This window comes from Eleginops maclovinus, chromosome 13, assembly GCF_036324505.1.
Source record: "Eleginops maclovinus isolate JMC-PN-2008 ecotype Puerto Natales chromosome 13, JC_Emac_rtc_rv5, whole genome shotgun sequence".
NCBI lineage: Eukaryota > Metazoa > Chordata > Actinopteri > Perciformes > Eleginopidae > Eleginops > Eleginops maclovinus.
The window spans coordinates 19,780,696-19,792,993 of NC_086361.1; the positions used below are offsets into that span (position 1 = coordinate 19,780,696).

Below are 12,298 nucleotides of genomic sequence, written 5' to 3' on the forward strand. Positions count from 1 at the left end.
ACATGTCAAGTCATTACAAGTAAAAGAGGCAAAGTCCGAGTCAAGTCTCGAGTTAATAGTATTCAAGTCCAAGTCGAGTCGCAAGTCATGCCGAATTTGATCAAGTCAAGTCTGAAGTCATTAAAATCAAGACTCGAGTCACATGACTCCACATGTCTGTTAATAAGGATAAAGACCAATTAAGTGACTTATTTGTGAAGAATTGATAAATAAAATCACAACACTTCTGAAATAAGAGTCATAAATAAGAATGAGGATATTCAACTACTATTTTAAGTGCGATAGGAGTAGTTGAGGGGTCACTCACTTGGGGTTAGCAGACACTGAAAAAAGGGAGACTGAATCGACCATCTGCTGGAACTCAGGAGTGTTTTTAATGCAGTTGAAACTCAGATCCAGGCCTGCACTGGCCATCTGTCATTCAACAAAGATGCACAATTACTTCTTCATAAAGGTAAAACATTCAGATTTCACTGCCTCTCGGTGAGATAGGTGTGTATGAGCTGAAATACCTTGAACAAGAGCTGCACGATTCGAGGTACAACACTCGTGAGACCCTGTTCTCTCACAGTGTTGCAGAGGGCCAACAGGAACCCATGGCCCGGCTAGAAAAAGAAAACCCCTTAGTTTTGATCAATTATTGAGTGCTCCTCTATATCAAAACAGGACATGCACTGCCCCCTGGTGGATGACATGCCACACTGCAGCTAGAGACTATCGTTAAAACATGGATGAAAAGCACACTGACCACGATGCAGTGAGCCAAGCTGACACTGAGGACTGACAAGATCTTGGACACCATGCAGGATTCGAGCAGAGCCCAGAGAAGGGCCAAAAGCACATGCATGGAGAAATACATTCCTGGTGGGTTGTTCTTGTAGTATCCTGTAAACACATCTCCTAGAGACAAACACACATTGTTTCGTTTACATCTTTACTCAATGTTTCCCAATGAGAAGAAGGATCATGCTGAACACTTTTTTCCATTTTATATGAGGTGGCACAGAATGCTTCTAGTCAAGAAATCTTTCAATTAAGGACCTTCAAACAGAGTGACTTGCTTTGAAGTGAAATATTAATCTGCTCATTGAGCTTTACCTTACTAAATAGTTTATAACTCACCTGCTTCTTCAAGGCATGTTGCATTTTGGGAGTACCTCATCACAGTGTCAATGCACAGCTTAAAAGGGGAGAAAAGTAAATCATTCTGAAATCAAGTGTAGAAAAATACAGCCATGGCTCAGCAGAGGGTGATGTTGCCTCTGTGGTCAACACCTGAGTTGTATACATAGGTTTTAGTGCATGTTAATGGCCTGCATAGGCTAAAGGAGTTTTTCTCACCACTTAAGAGCTTTTTGAACATTAAAGCATGGAAACATGTCTCAGTAGAGGCACAAAATACTAATGTGAACCTGAAAATAAGCATTTAAGGGGCGTTTAATTAATTTAACACTTCCCAGTACTTTCCAGTTGCTTACACATCTTCTCTCCTCGCCCATCATGACTTCAGTTTATCATGATACCGGGAAGCTAAGAACATATTATTCTCACTGTGAGCGTACCTTCTCTTCGATCTCAACATGCACATGTAGATAGGAACCCGTCTTGAAGTCACCGGACATCGTCTTACTCAAGTAGTTTCTGTAGTACTGAGGGTTTAGAGAAAGTCACATACTTTGATTACAATTAAAGCTGCGGCAGGAGACTTTACAGGTCTCGATTAAACATCATTAACAAACCGGGCGTCATTCATGTCCCGGCACTCATTCCTAACGCTACACAATTCATTAGAAATCAGACCTGAAAACCATCTTGTGCAACCATCTCAGACATTTGGAAAGGTGATAGAGATCCTAAAAAGAGCTTAATTTTCTTTAGAATTTGTACCATTAACACAATTTTTGAACTAAAAATGTAATTACCACACAGGATTAATGGGTTTTAACACACTACCTACAGCAAGTAAGATCGTCCCGTTGTATGTTTGTGTAGCACTGATTTATTTGGTCAGTTTCCTGGGAATAACACCCATGCTTAGGGCCAATAAGCATGTGTATAAATGAGGCCTTTACTGTGGGAACATGGTGTTATTCATGTGATGGAGCACTTACAAAATCAGATTTCTGGTTGCTGAACCCCCTCGTGTAGGGTTCCTTTCTGATCAACGACCCTGTGGAGAGAAGGAGAGTCAAACACAGCAGCTTCTACTCTGAATCAGCAACACTGGACTCGGTTAAAAGACTAAATGAAGAGTGATCAGTGCGAACAAGATGCACGGTTTCATTATCTCCTCACCTGTTCTTGCGGTCATAGGTGGAGGGATGTTGTTGTTGTTGTTGTCATCAGGGTGACTCTGTTCGAAAACACGCAAAAAAATTAGAACGCTTTTAGCAAAATAAATGATAACAGTTTCCTATAAGAGCTGAAGCCCCCCAGCACAACGTAATGGAGAAGTTTGATGGTCACCATTGAAACAGGCGACACAAAGCCCTAATCACACGTCTCATATTTATTCTTTTTATTGCCCTTCTCTTATTTATTTTAATTTCCTTCAATTATCTTTTTTATTTAGATTGTACTATCATCAATAACCATCACCATAAATCTGAAAGCATTTTTATTTGTGTGTGTATTATGCAAAGGATATATTTAATTTGTGATACATTGCGTACATTTCAGTAACACTTTTCTTGACAATTAAGAGACAAAGCTTTTCTTTTGAGGGCATTATGGATACAGCCGTTTGTATAACTCCATAAATATGAACATACTTTTCTCCAAATATGCAATTAATGCTGATTTATTGTAAATTTGGGAGATATCTACTGATGCAAATAGACGAAAATGTGGAAAAATAAACACCAAAATGTGCAATTTGGATGTTTTTCATACAGATGGTCCGACCGGAATACAAGCCATGGAAGCATAGCTCTCAAAATTGACAAGTGCATAACAAGGTCTCGTCTGAACAGGATATTAAAACATCCTGTGGAGTCCCATGTGGATTTAGGTACGGTACCTGTATATTGAAAATGTGCCCAGCACTAATGTTAGTCTGCATCATGCTCCTTATTTCATTCTGGACTTTTACCCGGGGGATGGGCACAGAGAGCAATTATGCAGGAGAGAAGCCCTGTTTAATGTTTATGTTGCAGTCCCAATAAAGTGGAGCGGGAGTGTCGCCTTGCTATAGAACGCCTCATTACACAGTACCATGGTTGGCTCTTCAGTCGAACAACATGGGTTGCTTTGCGTGGCGGACGGGTTTCCGCTCCACTGAGGTCTCAATGTCCTGCTCTTCTGTCCTGTAAAACACGAAAAAATACCTAAATGCCACAAACTAATATTTTTCTTTAAATAAAAAAGGTAACTTTATTTTTAATTGACAATCAAGTCCCCCGAGCAGAAGTCAGTATCGGAAGTAAAAATGTGTCTTCTGCTGTGGTAATTGTTTTGCATCGTTTCAAATGAGGGATTGTTGCGCTCCATTTCCTGACTGGTCTTACTTGTGATAACAGAACCGCCACCGTAGGTATGAACTGAAGTCAATCTGAAACAGAACACATATTTTTAATTGAATTTGCAGTGAGCCATACAACTCAGCAAGGATATGCTTTTAGACCTTACCTTTGGTTAAGCTCCAGTGATACTCTTTTTTTATCTTTCCTGCGCTTCAGCATTTTCACCACTCCAACAGGTCTGCATTTGGGGGCCTTTTTGACCCAGGTGGGGCCCAGTTTCAGCAGACTGTCCGGGGGCAGGTTTCCGAACAGCTCGGGGTCGTCTTCGGTCATGTTCACCAGCAGGATGTCCCGTTTGTAAGCTGTGACCTCGTCCAGAGTATCCTCTTTGACACTTTCATCCATATCACTGCCTGCTACCTCAGATGTATTAGATTCCTTTCCTCCAGTAGAACTTGGCTGTCCTTCATCACTGAAAGCCCCGCCGTCGTCTTCAACACTGCTTGAAGAAGCGCTGGGTTCTGTCAGAGCTCCTGAGGTTAAGGTCTCCTTTATTTTAGTCTCTGAAGGAACTTGATCTGATTTTTCGTGAACCTGTTCCATATCATCTTCATTGTGAGTCTCATCCTGGATTTCCTCTTCGTTTCCATCCTCCACATTTTCATCATTGCATGGCGAAGACTCCACTTCCATTGGAGTAGTTTCAGAGACTCCTTCCAAGTCTTCCCTATCATGTTCAAGATCCTCCTTTGAGTTTTCATTATTGCAATTGACCATTTCTGGCATGTGACATTCAGGTAACAATTTAGGTTTGCTGGAGTCCATACTTTTGTCCTCCTCTTCTTCTCCTTCATCATCTTCTTTTTCTGGGCAGTCTTGGCTTTGGAGAAACAGGCTTTCAAGTGATCGTCCTTGGGGGGAAGTGTCAGTAGAGAGCATCAGTGGATCCCTCTTGTGTGTGAGGAGTTCTTCCTCCCTCTCTTGCCCGTCTTGAGGGAGGACGAGGGAGGATTGATATGAATCAAAGGAGGTGTGTGAAGGAGCAAAGGGTGAAGAACATGACATTATTTGGGTTTCTTCACAGGTGAACAACGCTTTATCTCCAGCGTTGACCATACGTTTGGGTGTAGAGGACATACATACGTAGGAGGGTGTGGCTGAAAGGCTGCTTGCTCCACTATGTGTGAATGGAAAGGACATGGGAGTTAATGTAGTGTGAGTCTCCCAGTCACGCAGGCCAAGAGCTGATGGGGAAGGGATCGACATGGAGCTGTCCAGCTCAGGTCCCTTAACTGGCGAAGATGCGATTAAGACTATGTCAGTTTGAGGCTCTTTTCCTCTCTGACTCGGGTTGGAAAATGTAGCCTTATCCGAGGAGAGACTGGGTTCTTCTGCCTTCATACGGTGAGATGCAAACTCCCTAGATAATGACGACACAGTCAGATGTTTCTCTAGAATGCTTTCTCCATTCTCTTCTCGATTGTAAACATGACAGACTGTGCTCAAGGAGGCTTCTGAATGTGCTTTAAGGAGTTCCTCATTCTTCCGTTTGCTGGATACACCTGGCTGAATTTGGTCTGATGGGGACTTGCTGTTCTTTCGAGTTGATAGATCAATAGGCTCTGCTGGACAGTCTGCGTGATGTGGTTTTGGGATCAAGCTACTTTTAGAGAAGGGCCAGGACATGCAAGTGCGTGCACAAGAACATTGTATTTTCCTGATATGGGCCCTCGCTCTCTGGCAGGTGAATGAGTCCGTTTCAACCTGGTTCGTCTGACTGAACACTCCTGATGACACTTCTGCTCCGTGATGGTTTGTGGGATTGTCTTTCTCTTCACAAGGTCTATTGTGGACATTGTTTTCTTTCTCAGTGGAGCCAAAACAGCTGCTGTCACAAACTGCACGCTCTACACCAGACATCTCCTTATCTACAGACTCTGTTTCTGCCGGATCTTTGTACAAGGAGTACAATGGCAACGTCCCACCTTCAACACCATCCCCTAGCTTCAGTCTTTTGTGGATTTTCGGTTCTACTAGGTTGCATCCAGGGCCAGGATCCTCCTCAACATCTCGGCCATACACGGGAGACCTGCACTGCCGTTTTTGTGCGCATTCACCTGGAGAGGAAGAAGCAGAGCTGGTAGCAGACCATTTACTCGTTCGACTCTGCAGGGAATTGCTTGCAGTGTGACTGGATGTTGTCTGTGCATTTGTGCGATGGCTCTGGTATTTAGTAAGACTCAGAGCCCCACAGACACTCTTTTCCGACTGAGCTTTTGAACAAAACTCTTTATTTTTCGCCGACACACTCTCCGTGATTTGTTGCTGGTTATGCCGTAAACAACCAGGCTTAAATGAAAAGCCAGCTGTTGTTTCTAGTTTTTGAGCGATGTCAAAAAGCACCACCTTCGGGTACTGGTTAATCCATATCATAATTTTCTTAGAGGTGTCTGTGGCTCCTTTATCGTCATTAACCTCAACCGTAGGCTGCTCTGTCCCACCGCTACTGCTTTGTTGCCTGTGCTTACCTGAAGTTATCCGCTGAAGGGAAACATATTTAGAGTCACCGCAGGGGCAGCAACCGGAGGCTTTGGCATCCGTTCCCAAAGACCCATCTGAACCAGCAAGTCTGGCAGGGCTTGGATGCATAATGTTGTTAACATCTGTGAATAAAAAACCGTGTTAAATTGTGTTATGTATCAGTCAACAACTGGAATTATTAAGCACTAAGAAAATCCCCTCCATCACAATAAAAGTGTTTTGTTGTTTAACAGATTTAAACTAGGGCTGGGTGATCTAAAGAATTGCACATTAGATTTAATTTTTCAAACAAATACGTCCATTTTGATATGGTAGATTGGCCATTGAGATGTTCGGATGTTAAAGATCTAAGAAGATATTTAATCTGATACGACAATTATGGACAATTATTAGAACTGAGTACTTCTCCCGCCTCTGGCTAAACAGACCACAATGAACAGTAAGGGGGTAAAAAAAAAAGCAAGACAGGAGGGTTAAAATCAGTATACAAAATATGGGGTGGGTTACCTTCATTTTTTATGTTTTACTATATTACACTTTACTTATCTGCTAACAGAACACACTCACAGGCTAAGCAAGTAGCACATTTTTAGAGATTTTTTCAAAGTAGCTAAATGTAGAGGAGTCAAATGACACTATTTCCCTTATAAATGTAGTGGAGTTGAAGAATAAAGCAGCATGACAGGGAAATACTTAAGTAAAGTACCTTAAAACTGTACCATCTCTGTAGGACGGGTTGCACATTCGCGGCCTTTAGCTTAGCATAAGACACGTTCTGACTCATTTAGCAAAACGCACGCGATAGCACATTAGCTAACGGCCATTTTGGATGAAATAATATACCTTTTAAAAACCTACCAATTTTAGGCTCATTAGCTCATCTTTAACTATCTTTTATAACCCTTCCGTCTTGTTTCTGGTCACACCTGAACAATTTAATACGTTCAATCTTAAAAATTGTGTTTTACATTTCACTGCAAAGCACTTTAGTGACACATGGAGTAAAATTCACAAGCTACCCTGCAGTATACAAATGTAAAAAAAAAACCCTAGCTGCACCTTTACCAGCTTTGAACACATGAATGCATCAATAATTATAAATCAAAACAGATCATATATATTATTCTGAAACAGAATTTGATGCTAATACTTTTATATTATATTTTGAATGCAGGACTTTAACTTTTAAGAGACTATTCCTACACACTGGTTATTCTACTATTAGCCTACTAAGAACTGAGTACTTCTCCCACCTCTGGCTAAACAGACCACAATGAACAGTAAGGGGGTAAAAAAAAACAAGACGGGAGGGTTAAAATCAGTATTGTTAGAAATAATCAATATATTAGAGCGGAACTTTAAAAGATAATTCACTGTTTCTGGACGGATCATATTTGTCCATTTCCGGTAGTATTACAGGATGTTGTTTTTAGCCTCAGATAGCATAAAGCTAATATTGTTTTGTATATATGAGTAGAGGGAGAAGGACCAGTGGAGTTGCATACTAAACACACCGCCTCTACCTCTCACTCATTGATGCTGCAATGATACAGTTGCCTGTTTAATAACTGATAAACCTCCTAAGAATTGCATAATAGACTATCGTAGATGACAGCTCCAGGACTTCGCTAACAAGATGGCGACGGTGACGTCATAAGAGGACCCGCCCCGACGACGTCAGCCTATAGAGGAGGATCCAGCCCCCCGCTACCAACCAATGAGAGCACGACAGCGGGGCGCGTCTGATTTTGAAGTTGTTTATTGTATGGTCGGAAAGGGGTGGTTCTATAAAACATGTAAGGATTGTGAAATCGAGCTCTCTTTTGTTCCGGACCGCCAGACAGTAACTACTGATGAGCTCCGCTCAGTCAGTGGCCTGTGGACGCGTGTCCCGGGCTATTGAGCCACAGCTGTGAAGCTTTTGTAAGGCCTACTACTGCATCCTTTTATTAAACACTCCTTTTATAACTTTTAAGGGAGTTTTGCTTTCTTTATTTTAAACCGTCTCCTGGGCTTCGAATAAACGAACATTTCTTACAGTATACAAAATATGGGGTGGGTTACCTTCGTTTTTTATGTTTTACTATATTACACTTTACTTATCTGCTAACAGAACACACTCACAGGCTAAGCAAGTAGCACATTTTTAGAGATTTTCTCAAAGTAGCTAAATGTAGAGGAGTCAAATGACATTATTTCCCTTATAAATGTAGTGGAGTTGAAGAATAAAGCAGCATGACAGGGAAATACTTAAGTAAAGTACCTTAAAACTGTACCATCTCTGTAGGACGGGATGCACATTCGCGGCCTTTAGCTTAGCATAACGCACGTTCTGACTCATTTAGCAAAATGCACGCGATAGCACATTAGCTAACGGCCATTTTGGATGAAATAATATACCTTTTAAAAACCTACCAATTTTAGGCTCATTAGCTCATCTTTAACTATCTTTTATAACCCTTCTGTCTTGTTTCTGGTCACACCTGAACAATTTAATACGTTCAATCTTAAAAATTGTGTTTTACATTTCACTGCAAAGCACTTTAGTGACACATGGAGTAAAATTCACAAGCTACCCTGCAGTATACAAATGTAAAAAAAAAAACCCTAGCTGCACCTTTACCAGCTTTGAACACATGAATGCATCAATAATTATAAATCAAAACAGATCATATATATTATTCTGAAACAGAATTTGATGCTAATACTTTTACATTATATTTTGAATGCAGGACTTTAACTTTTAAGAGACTATTCCTACACACTGGTTATTCTACTATTACTAAGAACTGAGTACTTCTCCCACCTCTGGCTAAACAGACCACAATGAACAGTAAGGGGGTAAAAAAAAAAAAGCAAGACAGGAGGGTTAAAATCAGTATACAAAATATGGGGTGGGTTACCTTCATTTTTTTATGTTTTACTATATTACACTTTACTTATCTGCTAACAGAACACACTCATAGGCTAAGCAAGTAGCACATTTTTTGAGATTTTCTCAAAGTAGCTAAATGTAGAGGAGTCAAATGACATTATTTCCCTTATAAATGTAGTGGAGTTGAAGAATAAAGCAGCATGACAGGGAAATACTTAAGTAAAGTACCTTAAAACTGTACCATCTCTGTAGGACGGGATGCACATTCGCGGCCTTTAGCTTAGCATAACGCACGTTCTGACTCATTTAGCAAAATGCACGCGATAGCACATTAGCTAACGGCCATTTTGGATGAAATAATATACCTTTTAAAAACCTACCAATTTTAGGCTCATTAGCTCATCTTTAACTATCTTTTATAACCCTTCTGTCTTGTTTCTGGTCACACCTGAACAATTTAATACGTTCAATCTTAAAAATTGTGTTTTACATTTCACTGCAAAGCACTTTAGTGACACATGGAGTAAAATTCACAAGCTACCCTGCAGTATACAAATGTAAAAAAAACACCTAGCTGCACCTTTACCAGCTTTGAACATATGAATGCATCAATAATTATAAATCAAAACAGATCATATATATTATTCTGAAACAGAATTTGATGCTAATACTTTTACATTATATTTTGAATGCAGGACTTTAACTTTTAAGAGACTATTCCTACACACTGGTTATTCTACTATTACTAAGAACTGAGTACTTCTCCCACCTCTGGCTAAACAGACCACAATGAACAGTAAGGGGGTAAAAAAAAAAAAGCAAGACAGGAGGGTTAAAATCAGTATACAAAATATGGGGTGGGTTACCTTCATTTTTTATGTTTTACTATATTACACTTTACTTATCTGCTAACAGAACACACTCACAGGCTAAGCAAGTAGCACATTTTTTGAGATTTTCTCAAAGTAGCTAAATGTAGAGGAGTCAAATGACATTATTTCCCTTATAAATGTAGTGGAGTTGAAGAATAAAGCAGCATGACAGGGAAATACTTAAGTAAAGTACCTTAGAACTGTACCATCTCTGTAGGACGGGATGCACATTCGCGGCCTTTAGCTTAGCATAACACACGTTCTGACTCATTTAGCAAAATGCACGCGATAGCACATTAGCTAACGGCCATTTTGGATGAAATAATATACCTTTTAAAAACCTACCAATTTTAGGCTTATTACCTCATCTTTAACTATCTTTTATAACCCTTCTGTCTTGTTTCTGGTCACACCTGAACAATTTAATACGTTCAATCTTAAAAATTGTGTTTTACATTTCACTGCAAAGCACTTTAGTGACACGGAGTAAAATTCACAAGCTACCCTGCAGTATACAAATGTAAAAAAAAAAAACCTAGCTGCACCTTTACCAGCTTTGAACACATGAATGCATCAATAATTATAAATCAAAACAGATCATATATATTATTCTGAAACTGAATTTGATGCTAATACTTTTATATTATATTTTGAATGCAGGACTTTAACTTTTAAGAGACTATTCCTACACACTGGAGATTTTTTCAAAGTAGCTAAATGTAGAGGAGTCAAATGACATTATTTCCCTTATAAATGTAGTGGAGTTGAAGAATAAAGCAGCATGACAGGGAAATACTTAAGTAAAGTACCTTAAAACTGTACCATCTCTGTAGGAAGGGATGCACATTCGCGGCCTTTAGCTTAGCATAAGACACGTTCTGACTCACTTCGCAAAATGCACGTGATAGCACATTAGCTAACGGCCTTTTCCTACCAAATCATCCCCAATCCAAACACATTCACTAGACCCCAATGCCAGTGTGTTTGCACGCTTAGTCATAGTCAAACAACGCTCTTAAAGTAGCCCTTACTTGACATTTCGCCGTGTATGGAGGGCCGTGATCCTGAAGCCGGAGACGGATCAAACAATGCACACTTCACCTCGTCCATACTCCCGCTGTCCCTGGCTCTTCTACCAACGCAAGTTTTCCCTTTGACACCACCTTGTTTGGAGTTGCGCCTTCCAGATTTGACTGCACTTGACTTTCTATTCTTTTTAGCCTTGTTATTTAAGTCCTTTTTGCAAGATATTTTGCCTACACTTGACTTTTTATGCTTTGTCGTCTCAATGTTTAAGTCCTTTTTGCAAGACATTTTGCCTACACTTGACTTTTTCTTCTTTGTAGCCTCGTTATGCACGTCCTTATTGCAAAACATTTTGCCTACACTTGACTTTTTCTTCTTTGTAGCCTCGTTATGCACGTCCTTATTGCAAAACATTTTGCCTACACTTGACTTTTTCTTCTTTGTAGCCTCGTTATGCACGTCCTTATTGCAAAACATTTTGCCCCTTCTTGGCTTTACCACTTCGTTTCTGTCTGCAGGTAAAGGTAAAAAAGGTAAATTTGGAGCTAGGGTTGCAGAGCTCCTCTAACACGTGCCGCCCGTGCTTGACCTTGCTCCTGGTGTTCGGTTTGGTCTTTTGAAAGCTGCTTCCGGTGCATTGTCCCTCTTGTTTCTCTGGTGCAACATTATTTTTCAAGCGTAGTCTCCGCCGCAGCGCTAACGTCAGACCAACGTTTTTCAACCCTTCTCGGTTAAGTTTTTTCCTGCTATAAGAGGGTAACATGCTTATAAATGAAAACACGACTCATCAAAACGGGAGAACTGTTACTCTCTTAAACTGGTTATTTTAAAGAGTGCTACAAGTTAACAGGTGTGACAACGTCAAAACTACTCCGTTCCAAGCGTCCATTTTCCCTACCCCCATTAATCGACCTCGCTTACATCTGCGCATGCGCAAGATAATCCGCCATTTTGCTTGAAATATATAAAAAGATTTCCTTTGGCAACTAACAATATATAACATAATACAAAGGATAGATATTACTGTTTTGTGGTAGGCTGCTCACCATTAATGTATTGACAAAGTGAATTGTATTAAGAAAATACGAAAAAAAATATGTTACAAAAACATTATGGAAGCTAAACAAGGGGAACATGTTCTGAGTTTGTTCTTTCATGCTTTAATTCAGGTATTGTAGGCTCCTTTGGATAACAGTGTCATCTAAAATGATTTTAACATGTCATTAAAATATGATAAAATGACAAAAATAACTTTTATCCGTGCATGTATGTTTGCATTGACTTTATACAACTGTGTATGCTTAGAATAGAATCGGAGGATGAAACCCTCTTTATTAGTCACATACATGCACACACAGAGGGGATTGGAGGTGTCTGGTGCCTTGCTCAAGGGCACCACAGCAGGGCCTAGGAGGTGAACTGGGACCTCTCCAAGTAGCAGTCCACTTTCCATATTTCAAGTCTGTTCGGGGACTTGAACCGGCGATCCTACGATTCCCAGTCCAAGCCCCTACTGACTGAGC

The 12,298-nt window shown here is 40.2% G+C and overlaps 1 protein-coding gene and 1 long non-coding RNA gene across 2 annotated transcripts; both read right to left on the reverse strand.

The window, feature by feature from the left end:
- Window positions 1-470: 470 nt before the first annotated feature.
- On the reverse strand, window positions 471-4,525 carry LOC134874619 (uncharacterized). Its single transcript, XM_063898690.1, has 9 exons — window positions 3,628-4,525; window positions 3,507-3,550; window positions 3,214-3,305; window positions 2,296-2,353; window positions 2,112-2,170; window positions 1,563-1,649; window positions 1,123-1,180; window positions 749-900; window positions 471-605 (listed from the first exon to the last, which is right to left on the reverse strand). Exons 1-9 carry the CDS (start codon window positions 4,398-4,400, stop codon window positions 471-473), a joined length of 1,458 nt encoding a protein of 485 aa, XP_063754760.1. The 5' UTR covers window positions 4,401-4,525.
- An 843-nt stretch (window positions 4,526-5,368) lies between these two features.
- LOC134874946 (uncharacterized) lies at window positions 5,369-11,363 on the reverse strand. The gene is made up of 3 exons (XR_010167147.1): window positions 10,781-11,363; window positions 5,990-6,124; window positions 5,369-5,578 (listed from the first exon to the last, which is right to left on the reverse strand). It is a non-coding gene; the product is annotated as an uncharacterized LOC134874946 (long non-coding RNA).
- Window positions 11,364-12,298: the final 935 nt, after the last annotated feature.

What these genes read in the sequence shown, in the direction of transcription:
- LOC134874619 (XM_063898690.1), bottom strand. Translation starts at nt 4,400, where the DNA reads ATGCTCTCTACTGACACTTCCCCCCAAGGACGATCACTTGAAAGCCTG. An exon ending in TCACTGGAGCTTAACCAAAG is followed by an intron (nt 3,551 to 3,627) that starts GTAAGGTCTAAA and finishes GTTCTGTTTCAG; the next exon opens with ATTGACTTCAGTTCATACCT. An exon ending in ATGTTGAGATCGAAGAGAAG is followed by an intron (nt 1,181 to 1,562) that starts GTACGCTCACAG and finishes TCCCCTTTTAAG; the next exon opens with CTGTGCATTGACACTGTGAT.